General features: G+C 39.6%; 1 protein-coding gene across 1 annotated transcript in view; it reads right to left on the bottom strand.

Annotated features, from left to right (window-relative positions):
* Positions 1–4,375: 4,375 nt before the first annotated feature.
* Positions 4,376–14,788, bottom strand: part of smpd3 (sphingomyelin phosphodiesterase 3) — a 34,280-nt gene continuing 23,867 nt past the window's right edge. The window contains exons 5-9 of the mRNA XM_053427904.1: positions 12,077–12,238; positions 11,375–11,464; positions 9,593–9,656; positions 8,256–8,424; positions 4,376–6,770 (exon numbers count right to left, since the gene is read on the bottom strand). Of these exons, the coding sequence (XP_053283879.1) occupies positions 6,669–6,770; positions 8,256–8,424; positions 9,593–9,656; positions 11,375–11,464; positions 12,077–12,238 (587 nt within the window). The 3' untranslated portion in view covers positions 4,376–6,668. The remainder of the gene's footprint in view (positions 6,771–8,255; positions 8,425–9,592; positions 9,657–11,374; positions 11,465–12,076; positions 12,239–14,788) is intronic.

Here is a 14,788-nt window from a genome sequence, read left to right on the forward strand (position 1 = left end):
TCTCTCTGTCTGGTGCATCTGAATTAGATATGAAAGTCCTTCAACGTAGACAGTACAATGTACTGGGGTTGGCCCTTAATCTACAACCTGACCTTGGGTACTGCTTAGAGAGAGTAGGGAGTATCTGTGGAATTTATACAGGCTCTATTCTCCTGTACAGATACAATGTAATATACACTATACATAATATATGATGGCATATACAGTAATGTGAGGATCGTAAAAAATTTCGGAACAAATACTGTGTCTACATCAATACTATCAATAAGAAACATTTATTATTTACTATGTCTACATTAATACTATTTCTACATTAAAGAGATAGTTCACAATAAAATGAAAATTCACATGAAAACAAACCTCCACAGTGCTCACTGATAGCTACCACTGTCTCTCTGCTGTTTGGTGCTGGGTAACCTACTTTAACCATGTTCTGTTTAAAATTTTCGGGAGTTTTTAATCGCGCTCAGCTAAACAGTGCTTGGGGAGAGTAAAAGAGATGGATCACATTGACCAACACATGTCTGCGATTGGCTTCTAAATTCATCTGCATTCATCTGCATATGATAAAGCATAATAGACATTAGTCAAAATGTATGGACCTAAAACACACTTGGGTCAGTTCCAAAATATTGGAGAGAGTTATTCATCATCAGATGATAGGCAATGGGCTCCAAGGTTGGGGGCGCTGGGCCGCCAGTGTGCAGTATAGTCCCTGGTTTTTAAAGCATTTTTCTAACAGCCTGCTGCTAAAATCGATGAGCATGGTGACACTTAATTGAAGCAATCGAACAAATCCATAGAGCTGACAGACGTTACAGAGCTCTGTAGGACTGAGCTACAGAGTTGACTGATATGCTGCCTTCAAATGGAACTTGTGAGCTTGTGTTTACCATGAGGAGAGTCTAGATTCTAGACTCTAGAATATTGTACGTATGGCTTGCAGGTTGATAAAATAGTGTCTACCCACCACAGAGACTAATAATGTCATAAAAAAATGGGGCAAAGAAAAATGCATGACTTAAATAGTATATCAATTTATTATCAAATTAAAAAAGAACTTCCATGGCCTCTCCCACAATGTCAGCAAACACGTCACAATTCAAAAACTGGTGAAAAAAAGTTTAGAAAATCTGGAGGTTGTGAATTGGGTGTGTTCAGATGGACTCTTCTTGTTACAACAGTGAACATGATCTGATTTGAAAGCACTTGTCACTAGAGACTCCCTGAGACAAAAAGGTTATCAAATTTCAGAGGAATCCATAAAATACCCCACCACTGGCTACAATGGGAAATATTTGTATACTTAGAAAAACTTTTGACATGGTTCCACTGCAGTGATTTGTTTGTTTATCATATGCATGCATGACTCATCTGACCAGTTTCCTTGTAGGGGTTTTCATTCTGACACTGTAGACTACTGCATGTCACATTTTCAGTGGTCCTCTTTCCCCCTGTTCATCAAAAGCAGAAGGACAGTGTGTTTCACTTCTTCATTCGCTGTCCTTTAAGCGAGACAAATGAGCTGTTATTTGTCTCGAACTCAGTGTTGTATTCAAATACCACCTTTTTGAAAAAAGGGGAAACCAAGTGACACACATGCCTCTCTAATGCCTTTCATTTGAGTGAAATGAAAAGGCACACAGCCTACACAGACTAAATAATTTGTACTTGCATTAAGTTCACAGTTATTTTGGTCTGTCTAGCTACTAGCCTACTATTCAATTACATTACATAAAATACATTATTTCACAGCACTTTACATAGAAAGTCAAGAGCTTAAAAAGTGTAGAGAAACCCAACATATCCCAGAATGAGCAGTACTTTGGCGACTGTGGAGAGAAAAAACTCCCTCAATAACTGGGAGAAACCCCAACAGTACCAGAATCAATGTGGGCAGCAACCTGCCTTGACCTGTTGGGGTGAGCAGGGGAAAATGTGGAGGAGAGGAGAGATGGGTGGAAAAGAGGGAAAATAAGTAAAAGAGAGATATGGGGGAATAGGGAGGAAAGGGGGAGAGAGAGGAAGAAAGAGACCAGGAACTGTTGTGCACGATCAGGTATCATCTCTGACTAGTTATAATGAAAACAATAAGAGTTATTAATGATGGCAGCAACAATTCAATTCAATTCGAGAGAGAGAGAGAGAGAGAGAGAGAGAAAGTTAGACTATGAGAGTTTCAACAGAAAGAAGGGAGAGAAAGAGCAAAAGAGAGAGAGAGAGTGAGACTATGGGAGTTTCAACAGAAAGAAGGAGAGAAGTGCTCAGTGCATGATGGGAGTTCCCCATGCAGTCTAGGCCTTTAGCAGCATAAGGACGAAATCAGGTGACGGATCAACAAAATGCAGGACTTTGACCAGGAGAGCCCTGTTTGTTTAATGTGTGAAGCCGATAGTCAACATTTTCTCTTTGAACAATGACTGTTGAGTAACTATTAATGATGGGTGTCTGTAGTTATCCTGAGCTCTGCAGAGTTTTTTAATGCCTTTCAGTGAAGTATTTCTTGTTTAAGCACCAACAACTCCACTCTCCTGGATCAATGTGACTGCTCTCATCAGCTCACTCCCAAACAGCAAAGGGCAGCGAAAAAGATTTTAGAAACATCTAGTATCAAACAGCAGACACTAATAATTAGTTAAAAGCAAGATAAAATAAAGTAGCATTTAGTAGCTAAAGAGAGTTATCACAATGTTGGTGAAACCAAAACAGAACTACTTTTAAGTGACAAAAAAAGGATGAAGCCCATCTGCTGGGTTCTGATTTCCTCCTTTCATGAATCGGATTTGTAGCTGACAAAAATGTCATGATCCCACCATCTGTAGACTTCCTGTATTTGGGCAATAGGACTCACCACGAACATCCACAACAAACAAAACTTAAAGGGGACATATTATGCCCATTTTACCACAGTTCATATGGTTCCTTGGGGTCTTAATGAAATGTCTGTAACATATTTTAGTCAAAATACCACAAGGATCATTTAAAACAGCACCCTTTTTACCCTGTCTAAAACAGCCCTCCTCAGATTGACCTGTTTTGAGTGCCCCGCCCCCCTCACCCCCGGTGAGCCTGGCTGCGAGAGCCCCAGCTCCCCAGCGCAGCCCCGCAGTGGGAGCAGTGGGAGCTTGAGCTGGCGCAGCAGCAGCATCCTTCCACACTGATGAGTCAACGTTTAGAGGGGTCCCGGGGGTCCCTTGTTAATGCGGCCACTTAATTGTCTGACGGGTAGCAGCAGCAAGCTAACGCTAGCCGGGGAGCCGGGCTCCCCTAGCCTAGCTAGCGAGCTAACCGTGCCGTTGGAGCCCGGCTAGCGTTAGCTCGCTCATCCAAGGCCATGTAGCGAGACTCCCTACATGGGCATGGTGTGACTATGACGTTTATTTCGGTCGTAATCCCATTCGACGCACACTAGTGTATCGTTTCTGATATAGAGGAACCACAACAAATCGCGGGAGTTGTTTTTTTTCTCGGGTTTTTGGGACGGTAGACATGCCAGATACCCAAATTAATGTGTAGAAGCACTACAAAAGTGGAATTTTCATAATATGTCCCCTTTAAGAGAATCTGTAGCAACTTTCTATAACTCACTGTGGACGATAGTGTATTTACTCAAGTATATTGACATAATGCATTCCCTAGCCCCTTACCCTAACCATCAAAGCTAAGTGCCTAACCCTAATTCTAACCCCAGCGCTCGTAACTATGGATAAAGAAACACACACAAACACACAAGGGTTTCACCCTACTGCCCATACTGTGTTACCTTTCACCACAGTGTGTTCGGAGAAAAATCAGTTAGCACATTTGTATTGAAAAACACAATGTTGAAACTTACTCCTGGTGCCAAGTAACAGGTGTTTTATTGCTGTTAAAAATGTTAACCATGGAAATCAAACTGTATCTGAAATCTTTAACTGTTACTGTAATCCATGTTTTATTAAAAAACCAGACTTCTACAGAGGTCATTTTTTACACACGTCATATAAAGGTGCTAATGTTAGCACTAACCGCTGTCTACTTGCCACGAGGTACAGCCATCATTGCATTTACAGGACAAGATGTTGGAAAGTGTCCTCCGAGCAGCCCTACTTCTTCAGAGCAGGCTGGACACTACAGTGACGTACTATCACAAAGCAGATGACCTGGGCCAGGGCTAGCATGTTAGCATGCTAACTTTAGTAGACAAAATAATTGATAAAAATAGCAGCAAATCAAGAGTCAACATTGGTGATGCTTTCTATAGACAGCCCTTGGCAAATGAATGTTAGATTTGATGCTGAATTTGCATCGTTCCTGCTTAACACAATTTAATTGACTACGTAGCAATAGCATCTTTAAAAGAAATACACAGCCTGACTTTGGTAGTTGTCCCATGTTTGACTGATGACAACATTGACCAACATGATCCTGGTGTTCCCAGTACACTAGATCATTGATCTGCAGTTTCCTGCATGTTATCATGAATAATATTGATCGATAGGAAGGATTCCATCACAAAAACCAACTCTTTTTTTAATAGCTTTAATAGGAGGATTTAGAAGAAGAAAAAAAAACTTGACTTCCTGTTACAAATGAAAAGGAAAATTCATCAATAAAAAACACCCTTACTTGTTTGTGTTTTTTCTGCATCAACATTATTGGTCTTGTATGACCAGTAATTTGTATTGGCTAAAGCAAACTTTCGTAAAAATTGTTGTTGTATAAAGCACAATATTCAATAACAATAACAATATTCTCTCTAAGCAAAGATATGGCCATATCTCATTAAAGATGTCTGATAATTTAGGTCTGGGCCTTTTTCCAAATTTAACCTAATGTTCAATGGGAGCACCTGAGCTAGTGGGTCTACAGGGGACACAAGGAAAGTTTATGTAAACAAGTCTCTTAACAATTACACTGATTCAACTGCTCTAAACAACATTTCAGCTCCGGTTAAAATCTATGGACTGGTGGCTCTGTTAAAGATTGGGAGTAAATGCTAATGAAATAGTGCAACAGTATTTTTATGAACTACAATACTCCAAAGGTTGTAATCTCTGGATTTGTGTGCATTCTTCTTTAGATCACATTGATGTCCAACCAGCAGCAGAAGTAGTGTGTGAATAGGTGATAGGAGCAGAATACTAAAGGCTGAATAAATGTGAAGAACTTGCAATATTTTTTTACTTTGATTTGACTATTTGCCACACTCACCACATGGATTCTGTATATTGGTTGGTGGGCTAGTCTTGGTCTTGATTGGAACTTAATAAAATGTGTAAACATGTTATTTACTATAAATTATACAGTATATGTGCAGCCTTTAGGTCTTCAAGGGGGTTCTGTGTCATGAGGTTTTTCCCACTAGCCAATATGGCTGTGGTCATACAAAAAATCTGGGCTGCATGCTATAAATTAGCAAGTGCACAGATCAGATGTGCTTACAGCACCACGATGGCTTACTAACAAGATAGATACAATAGTTTGTTGGACTGACAATATCAACGGTTGTAGACATTTTGAAGTTGTTATTTGAGCACCCCAAACACAGCCAGCAGAGGCTGTGTTACATAATCCTCTGATGTGTGTAGTTGTGTTTCTGTCTTTGTAAGTTACATCAACAGGGTCCAGTCTCACATGCACAGACGCCACTCTGGCATACCGTTAGTGTATGTTTCAGGGCAAAATCCTTCCCGACTTGTCAGGCATCCAGACGTATGCAAGCAAGTATCAAGTCTCTATATTAATGTTGTAAACTGATACCGTTTCCTTCATGCATCAGCAAATGCTCAGTTCAAACTATCATACCAAAAATTTCCTTTACTTTTTAAATTGTCACCAATCATGGCTGAAAAAACATGCTATAAGCGTTGCATCAAACAACTTTCTCCTTCAGTTTCATCCCATTAAACAATACCTTTCGTGAGAAACATACAATATCGTATTAAACAGGCATTAAACTTACTATAAAAAGTAATGTGGCGACAATAGAAATGTTATATTATTTTTCTGCTTTTAGAAACACTAGTTTTAGTTACAAGAAAAAAAGACACTTGTTGAGGTTCCTGGGAATGACAAGGGAGCAGTAAGGTGAATGACTGACAGCAGAACACATGGACACAGATGGTAAGTGTAAAGGCCAGTCAGCTGCTGTACACTCTCATCACTTAAATCATTTGTTTTCCTCTTTTTACATAGTCAGTAAAGGAGGATCCAACTGTCCCTGAAGGTAGAGTCATAACAAATAAAATAATACTTACACTACAACTGAAACAGATCAAATAAAGGAGAGAGTGTAAAATAGCTACATAAACAATTCACTGTAAATAAAACTCTCTAAGGTCAAAAGGGAGTGTTGGAGGAGAGGAACGGAGACGCCAGGCGATATTCAACAGTCAAGTCAAGTCTTGATTACTTGTGGTGTGTGTGTGTGTCTGTGTGATGAACATCTTTCTGGCTTTCTAAACTAAGTCCAGAGATTTTTCCTTTCATATACAATTACTGCTCACTCTTGTCTACCTTCTGATTCTCACTTCATCCAAGCACTCCTCTGCTCACTCATTCCTTCATTACACTTTCCATTGTTCTCTCAAGAAGCTCCATATCCGTAAACTCTTAATTCTTTCTTCTTTTCCTGGACGCCCGTCGTTCCTCCATGGCAGTATTTTAGAAAAGCTCGGTTGGTCAATCTATGGCTCCTCCTCCCCAGTTGAAACAGCTAATCTCATAGCCACAGACAGGTGGTCGGTGAGGCCAGCCAACTGGGTGACAAAGCTGAACTCCTCGATATCCTGTAGGGGAAAGAGAAACGAACCCTTATCATCAAATCATCAATGGAAAGGGGTTAAAGTAAAGGTTTACCTAAGGATGGGCGCTCTTCCAAAAATCACATAAATCTTTAAAACTAAATATTGCTTCAGAATCGAGACCTCAATATTGAAATATATTGTTAAGGATTTCCAGACAATTATTTTCCAGACAATTATATTTTTTCGAAAACTACTCTCAAAATGATAATGTGCATCATTGTCTTAAATCCACAGTTTTATAAACACTGTATGTTTATCTTAAGGCAGCATTATTTCCTCACTGCTCTTTAATGCACCTGTCAATGATTTTTTATGTTTCTGACTGTCAGGTTGTACTGATCTGAGTATCACACTGTGTGCAAGTTCCATTGGATGCTTCCTTCCAAGGTGAGTAAAACAAGAATCTCTTGAAAATTTATTGTAGACGTCAAGATTATGATATAGCCTGCAATTGTCAGTGCTACCCTCCATTTGTTCTTGCTGGATGGGACTGAGATCACATCTGTGCAGTCCAGGCAAGTTCTCCTACAGCAAATTAGAAAAAAATATTTCTTTATGGGACTGGTTCCGAGGACAGGGACAGCAGTGAACATAAAATACCATAAAAACGAGAAAAAAATTATAAAATATTATGGTAATTTAAATATTATTCTACAACTGTAGAATTAAAAGAAAAAAATTGAGTATTTTACACAAGCATTTCAGTTATCAAGAGTGCGTTAGATTGCTCTTTAGTGTGCGTAGAGTCTGTTCTTACATAAGAACAGATTCCAGATAAGAAAACATTGGTGAATGTTGAATTTAAGTAAAAACTGCTTAAGTGGGTTTTAAGAAGTAATTTCTTCTTAAGAAAGGATGCTGAATAAGGCAATAAGGAAAACAACAATAGTCAGTCAACAGATACATTTCACTGTCAGTGTAAAGTGAAATGATATTACAGTTACTACATTCTGGCACAAGGTGGCATCAAGTGGCTGTGGTTTGAAAGAGTCAGAACAGACAGAGAGATGTTCAGTGTATATCATGTGATTTGGTTTTCCAACAACACTATTTCCCTCATTCCTTCCAACATGTTTTTTTGAGGTTTTAAATCTTTTAAAAATCTCTTTATCTTTCAAACGATTTCCTGAGTAATGAGAAAGTTTAATTTCCACCAATATTTCATGTGACTCATGTGTTGGTAGGTTTTTGCTCTTAATTGTAAGCTGAGAGAACATATAAAGATATCTATATTATGTGCTATTTTTTAGCATTAGGCTGCAACATAACAACATTTACCATCTGAATGCACTGTAGCATGGACAATGGAGCTCTTTGGCACGGAAGAATATAATATATCCAGTTTTGGATGCTCAGATTTCACCATTGTTGGTTTTGATCTTTTTTTACAGGATCTGTTGACAGTAATAAAAGTACTAAATATCTATTGCACCTTTATCCTCTAAAACGTTTGCTCCTTAACCGTACCAGTTTCCAGTCCTGCTGTAGGCCCTCATCGCTGTAGAGAATGTAGTCAATCCGGCGTCCATTGCCCTTCAGTGGGATCTTCCTCCCCTTCTGACTGCTGGCGGGACACTGGCTCTTACTGGGGGGGAACACCAAGTACTCCTTCCTCCCGTCCTCGTTCTCCATCACTCTGATGGACACACAGTGCAGGGGAAGCATCAGAATATGTAGTGAAGTTTGGACAGAGAAACAGACAGATACAAAGGAGGACATAGACTGTAGCCTTGAATATATTTGGTCAAACTCCAAATACAGGAAAAGTCAAGGAAGCAAAACTCACGTCCAAAAAAGGTCACTTTTATTTTAAATCCATCATAGAAATTGTAGTCAAATTACATTGTTAAATTAAAGTGTTATCTCTATCTTTTCCTGGTTTCTATGAACCTGCTAAAACGGAAAACTGCTAATGATTGTGCTGCTGCCTGTTTCTCCTTTAGAGTGCGCTGTTACATTCTTGTGTTTGGCTTCCCACATCATTTCCACTGAAAGGTACTGATTGGACGAGTGCGACTCTTGCATGCCCATGTCCGAAACAGTTTATCAAACCTGCGGTAGAACAGGAACTGTGGAAGCATCTTCTGGCTGATAAATAATGAATCAGAGGAATCAGGCTACGGTGATGGAGAATCTAGAGAGCTGCTGGAAGAGCAGATGTAATTTATTGAGATAAGCAGCAGTTAACACTGTGTGTGTCTGAAGGCTTTACAGGGGACATTAACAGCCAGATATCATAACATAGTATAGACTTATGCTGTAGATCCTTCTGACCTCCGTCCCCCTGAGAGAGACCAAGTGACCATGAGACACTGCATGTTATGGCTGTGAGCCTTATCAGTAACGTCATAGCCATCCTAGAGACACATTCTGAACTATTGTTAATAGGTTATGACATGTGAGTGGGACCTGTGTATACAAGCAGGACATAGTGGAAACCTAATCATACAGGAATACATCTTTCGGTAACATATATACAATAACGTCATATATTTATTATGACAACAGTATAATCACTACATCCTTTTGTCTCTCTTTGCTCATACACACACACACACACACTATTTCATCTCTACTCCACAACTTTAGCTGCATTAGGTTTTACTCATGTTGTTGCCTACACAGTCTCATTATGGGTATTTCTTCTTCTTCCTCAAGGTGAAGTTTTAAGGTGAATACATGTTTTAAGGTTAGGTTAACTTATGGTTAGAGTGACTGTCGAGGAAATCAATATAAATCACTGTAATGTCCTCCTGAATGAGAAACACAAAATTAATCATAACACGTATGTGTGCGTGACTTACTTTTGTAAACTTTCAGGTGAGCTGACCTCATCGTCATAAAGGCCACTGGTATCCAGTAGAGTACCTGTTGGAATAGTCACACATTACTATGTAGGCAAGTCAAAGGGAAGTCGACAAGATAATTAAAAGCAAAAAAATATATGTTATAAAAAATGCATAATATGTACTAAATATACACCTTTCACTAAAGAAGTGGTCTGTATATACATGTTATTTGGTAAAGTGGTAAAGAAGTGGTCTGTATATACATGTTAATTGGTAAAGTGGTAAACATTATGATTGCACGAGCATGTAAAAAGCTGTGTTTGCAGTTTGTACGTCGATAGAATATATTGTCCTATTGCACCTACACACTCTATATGAGTAAAGGATGTAGTAAAAGCAGCTCAGAAAGTACTGTTTTTGCTAATGTGAAAGTGCTCTTTGCGGTCTGGGTCACTGGCAGTCTCCATTTAAAAGTTTCTGCAAATATTTCCAACGTTCTTTTCAGTAGCATGCTTATTGATCCAGTGTACACTTTACAATCCTCCTCCTACTGGTGACGAGCAAATATATAATAGATATTTATATATATATATATATATATATATATATATATATATAATGCATTTATTGTAAGTCGCTTTGGATAAAAGCGTTAGCTTAATGATATGTCTTGTAATGTATTGTAAAATAATATGTTAATGCTCTTTAAGTGCAACATGGCTATTTGATGTGGCAAAGGAGGAGTCAGCACTTTATTCTGAGAGCAGCCTTTTTCTCAGCCTTCATGGTCCTCAGACCACAATCCACTGTCATCATTCAGTGAAATATAAGAGCCAGAGAGAGACGAGCACTCAGACACAACAAGGATGTGAGGCCAATGTTCAAGCGTGTTTAAAATGGGCCATATGGAGAAAGCAGCACTCCAGTGTTACTCCAGTCTATTCACAGGTTTTGGCAGCTCTTAGTAAAAGTAAGCGTATGATGTGCAGCTAGCACTTTTCACACATGTAAAAGCAAGTTTAAGATCACTGAAACAAATATGGTGAGGTGTCATACTCAATGAAGCACAGAGTGGCTGCTGCCTGTCTGCTACCTTCAGCTCATTTGGGAAAGAGTCGATAAAAGACAGTTTTCCTACATGAGCCCTGTTTCTCTGTCCTCTTCAATCCTGACATTCCCTTTGCATAATCTTTATGAAATGGGATCATCCTTCCTCCCTTTTTCTGTTAATGATTCATTATTCTATTCTTCCCCCGCTCTCCCTCTTCCCTTCCTGTAAAAGCGGCCTAACGGGCTGTGCTCCTCTGGCTCCTCTGGCACAATGTGCCTTTCCAAATAAACACGCCCTCCTCTAAACGAGCCCTTTCAATCTGTCGTGCCCACACGTGTGCCTAAAATACCGCTGGCCGAAATAATCCAGACCAAAACCCCTCAGTCCCTACGTCACTAATGCCCATGTATCACACGCTGTAGGCTACTGGGTGTATTTTAAATCACACAGTGGGTGAAGCCTGTTTAAGCCAGACAGAGCCAGATTATATGCTCTGCTCTACATGTCCTGTATATATCACCAGATTTCTTGGGCCAGGGAGGTTATGTCTCTTTGAATGCATATGTACCGAAACACATTCATGTCATAATGCAGTAGCATAACTCATTTAAGGATGAGTTTGTGGTGTTGTTGAATATTTTCGTCTCTAAATGCATATTTATTTGCACGATAAGCTAGTGTGTGTGATGTCATAGTGTGTCCCTATGTATGGCTGTGCGTGTGTGCGTTTGGGTGCGCGTTGTTACCCAGAGCCCATGGTTTGTCCTCCCCTGGCCCCAGGCGACATGGGTCCTTGTATTGGGTAAAAAGTGCGTGCTGCTGCTCCATCTTGTCCTCTGGAAAACACACACACACAATTGTAAATCCACATGCCTCCTGTCTGGCTTCCATACTGTGACGCCTCCTGTGATGCACAGTGAAGGTCTGTGGAGTTTGTTTTGATGAGTGCTAAAGGTTGTGTAGCTGCAAACATCATACACCTTTTGATGCAAGACACTTGAAATGAAATGAGATCAAACTGATGGGAACAAGGCTTAATAAGTACATGTACCCTGTGAGAACATGAAATATGAGGTGGGAGTTTCAGTAGATTAACATCAATCATATTTAAAGTAGGTAGAAAGAAAGATAATGGCTTATTATTATGTAACTGTGATATTAATTCTGCAACTACAACATGAACATATTGCAATGTAACTGTGGGAAAAAACAATTATGTTAATGTTACAATAATATGCTTATTATTTAGCACTGTGGAAAGCCTGGCCCCATGCAGCTATAAGAGGTCCTACACATGTTTAATGAATTAAAGTTTACATCACGTATACGTAATGGGTGCTTGTTATGGAAGAGATGTTGGACGATGGAACCTCTTACAGATTGTTGTGTGAACTGATTGGCTTCAAAGTAATTTAGAGTAAAGAGGTTTAGCTGAGACAGCTGCATACCCGAGGAGCAGTTGTCGAAGTTGAGGTCTCCCAGGATGACATCAAAGGCCACCAGGTCCTCTAGCACTTTCTCTCCTTCAGGCGATTTGGATGAGGACTGACGAAATTCGGCCCCCCACCGGAGCACCATGTCCAGCTGCTCACATCGCACAGAGGAGTCACCTGATAGACATTGCAGTGTGTGTATGTGCATGTTAAGTAAAGAGAGGGAGAATGTGAGAGAAGTAAATTAATACAAAGTAGAACAATCCCAAAATGACCTGAACTGATCTACACATACAATCAGAAAAGCTGTGTCCAATTAACCCATACTATATCATCAGATAATATGTGTAATGTGAGAAGCAGGGCCAGCCCTAGCATATTTGGCGCTCTAGGCAAGCTTCGCTCCTGGCGCCCCCCCAAAAAAAATATTTTTCAAAACGATTTTCCACGAAAACTTATTATAAAATTATTTCTTTCTTCGTCGAAGTTGCTTGGACACACACACTCTAACCATAAGCCTCAATGTAATAGCATGTTCTGACAACACCAAGGAGGTACGTACCTCGATTTTTGCCTCATTTTACCCTAATGTTAGATTAATTTTTTTAAGTCGAAATATTGGTTGGAGATATATGTTATGAGTCCCAAAATTGATACCACAGCAACAAAGTTTATCTGTAGAATACAGCAGGAATGCAGCAGCAGTAACGACAGAAAGCCTTCAGTTCCTCATCCAGACTGCATCTTATTCAAATTAAACACAATTTAAAGTACAAGCATTTCTCTGAGCGTAACTGCATTTTAAAGTGCATAAAACATACATTCAATTATTATGGTCTCTCTTTCCTCCAAACATATTAATATCACTCATAAAGAAATATAAACATTTACAATATAGACCTATTGAAGATTAGCTTATAACTGGTTTTTATAAGGCACAATAACAATACATGCATTACAGAGTCTGTGTGTGTCGGAGCTGAACTACACACTGTAAAGTAAACCATACACTATCGCGCCCCGCCTGCAAGACGACGCGCAGGTAAAATAAACACCTATACAGGCGAATGTAGCCCCGCCCACCTATTGCGCTAGCGTCTCCCATCACTGCCCAGAGGAGTTTCTAAGTTTTTACCAGTCTAAGTAGACAATCAAAACAACATCAACACGTGTCAATGACGCTCGTGGTGATCAAGCGAAGCTTCAGGAGCTAACGTAGGTGACTCTCACCCACTACTAACCTGTAGAATACAGGATGAATGCAGCAGCAATAAAGACATGGAGCATTCACTTCCTCATCTAGACTGCAACTGGCAGATGGGCGGAACCCCCAAAGACACAGGACGGGGTGCAACAAACAAACGTTCCTCCTGAGTGCTGCTGTCATTTACTGATTTCTCTAATGAAACTACCTAAAATACTGTCAAAGTAATTAAATACAATATTTTGCGCCATACCACATATAGAAGGGGGCGCAAAAAACTCTGCCTTTTTTTGCTTGGCGCAGTTTTTGGCGCCCCCCTCTGAGTGGCGCCCTAGGCAACCGCCTATGTCGCCTGTAGGAAAGACCGGCCCTGGTGAGAAGGGTCACTTGATAGGCAGTAGCAACCAAGGGAAGCCTCTTAACAAATGCCCCCTGCCACTGTATTTGTGCATTACAATGTATACCTGACTGATCTGTATCTTGGATGCCAGCGGATATGTCAAAGACATAATAGATATGATACTATCCAAGGTTGTGAGATATATAATTCCTCTGGTACTGATAACCAGCTATTTTCAATTTCAGAAAGTACACTTTTACAGCTAAATAAGCTTCTGTTAATAATTCACTCAGAAGTTGGTGGAGACCAAAGTCAATCAATCAATCAATCAATCAAATTGTATTTGTATAGCCCATATTCACAAATTACAATTCGTCTCAAAGTAAGAGCTATAATGAGGGTAACTATTGGATGTTGTCGTTACCTAATGTCTGCTGCCATGCATCACTATATGGTGTCTAATGCCTTTCTTTGCATGTATCTTGTATGTATTATTACTGTACTTTCCAGTTGCACAAAACTAGAACTGTTTCCTTACATGATGACAGGCATTTAGGTTTATTTGCCCTGTTATAAATGTCAGTGCATTTTTTATGCTATTTTGCTATTGGCAGCGTTGCCTCTGTCCCCTGCTGCCAGGAAATCTGATAAATTGGAAGTGGAGAGCGTGTGTATAGAGGGAGAAGGTGTGTATAGAGGGATGTGGTGGGTGAGAGTGTGAGAAACAAAGAGGTGTCAAGATATTGGTGGGTAAGTGGGTGGCTTTGGCTTGATTACTCGCAGCTGTAACTCAAGTAAAAGTAAAATGTAATACTTTTTCTTTTTTCTTTTGTGTTACAGGATTACTAAGAGAGAGACAAAGCTGGGGACCGTGGAGGTGTGTTTACTCTGAAGTTACCTATGGATGTGTGAATATTGTGTGTGTGTGTGTGTGTGTTAAAAAAAATGCAACCAGGATGTTGTCCTTCAAATGGTCAGCAAAATGTTACATATCAATGGGGATATTTTGCATTATACAGTATGTATGTATGCATGGTGAAATACATGTCAGACAAATCTTTTTTTAAACCGTTTATTATATTACAGACTTTAAAATAATAGATCTTTAATTGCACAGATCAGCTATTAATTATTATGTCTAACCAAGAAGAGACCATTAATGGGTGTATTGATTTTGATGATC

Source organism: Pleuronectes platessa, chromosome 7, assembly GCF_947347685.1.
Source record: "Pleuronectes platessa chromosome 7, fPlePla1.1, whole genome shotgun sequence".
NCBI lineage: Eukaryota > Metazoa > Chordata > Actinopteri > Pleuronectiformes > Pleuronectidae > Pleuronectes > Pleuronectes platessa.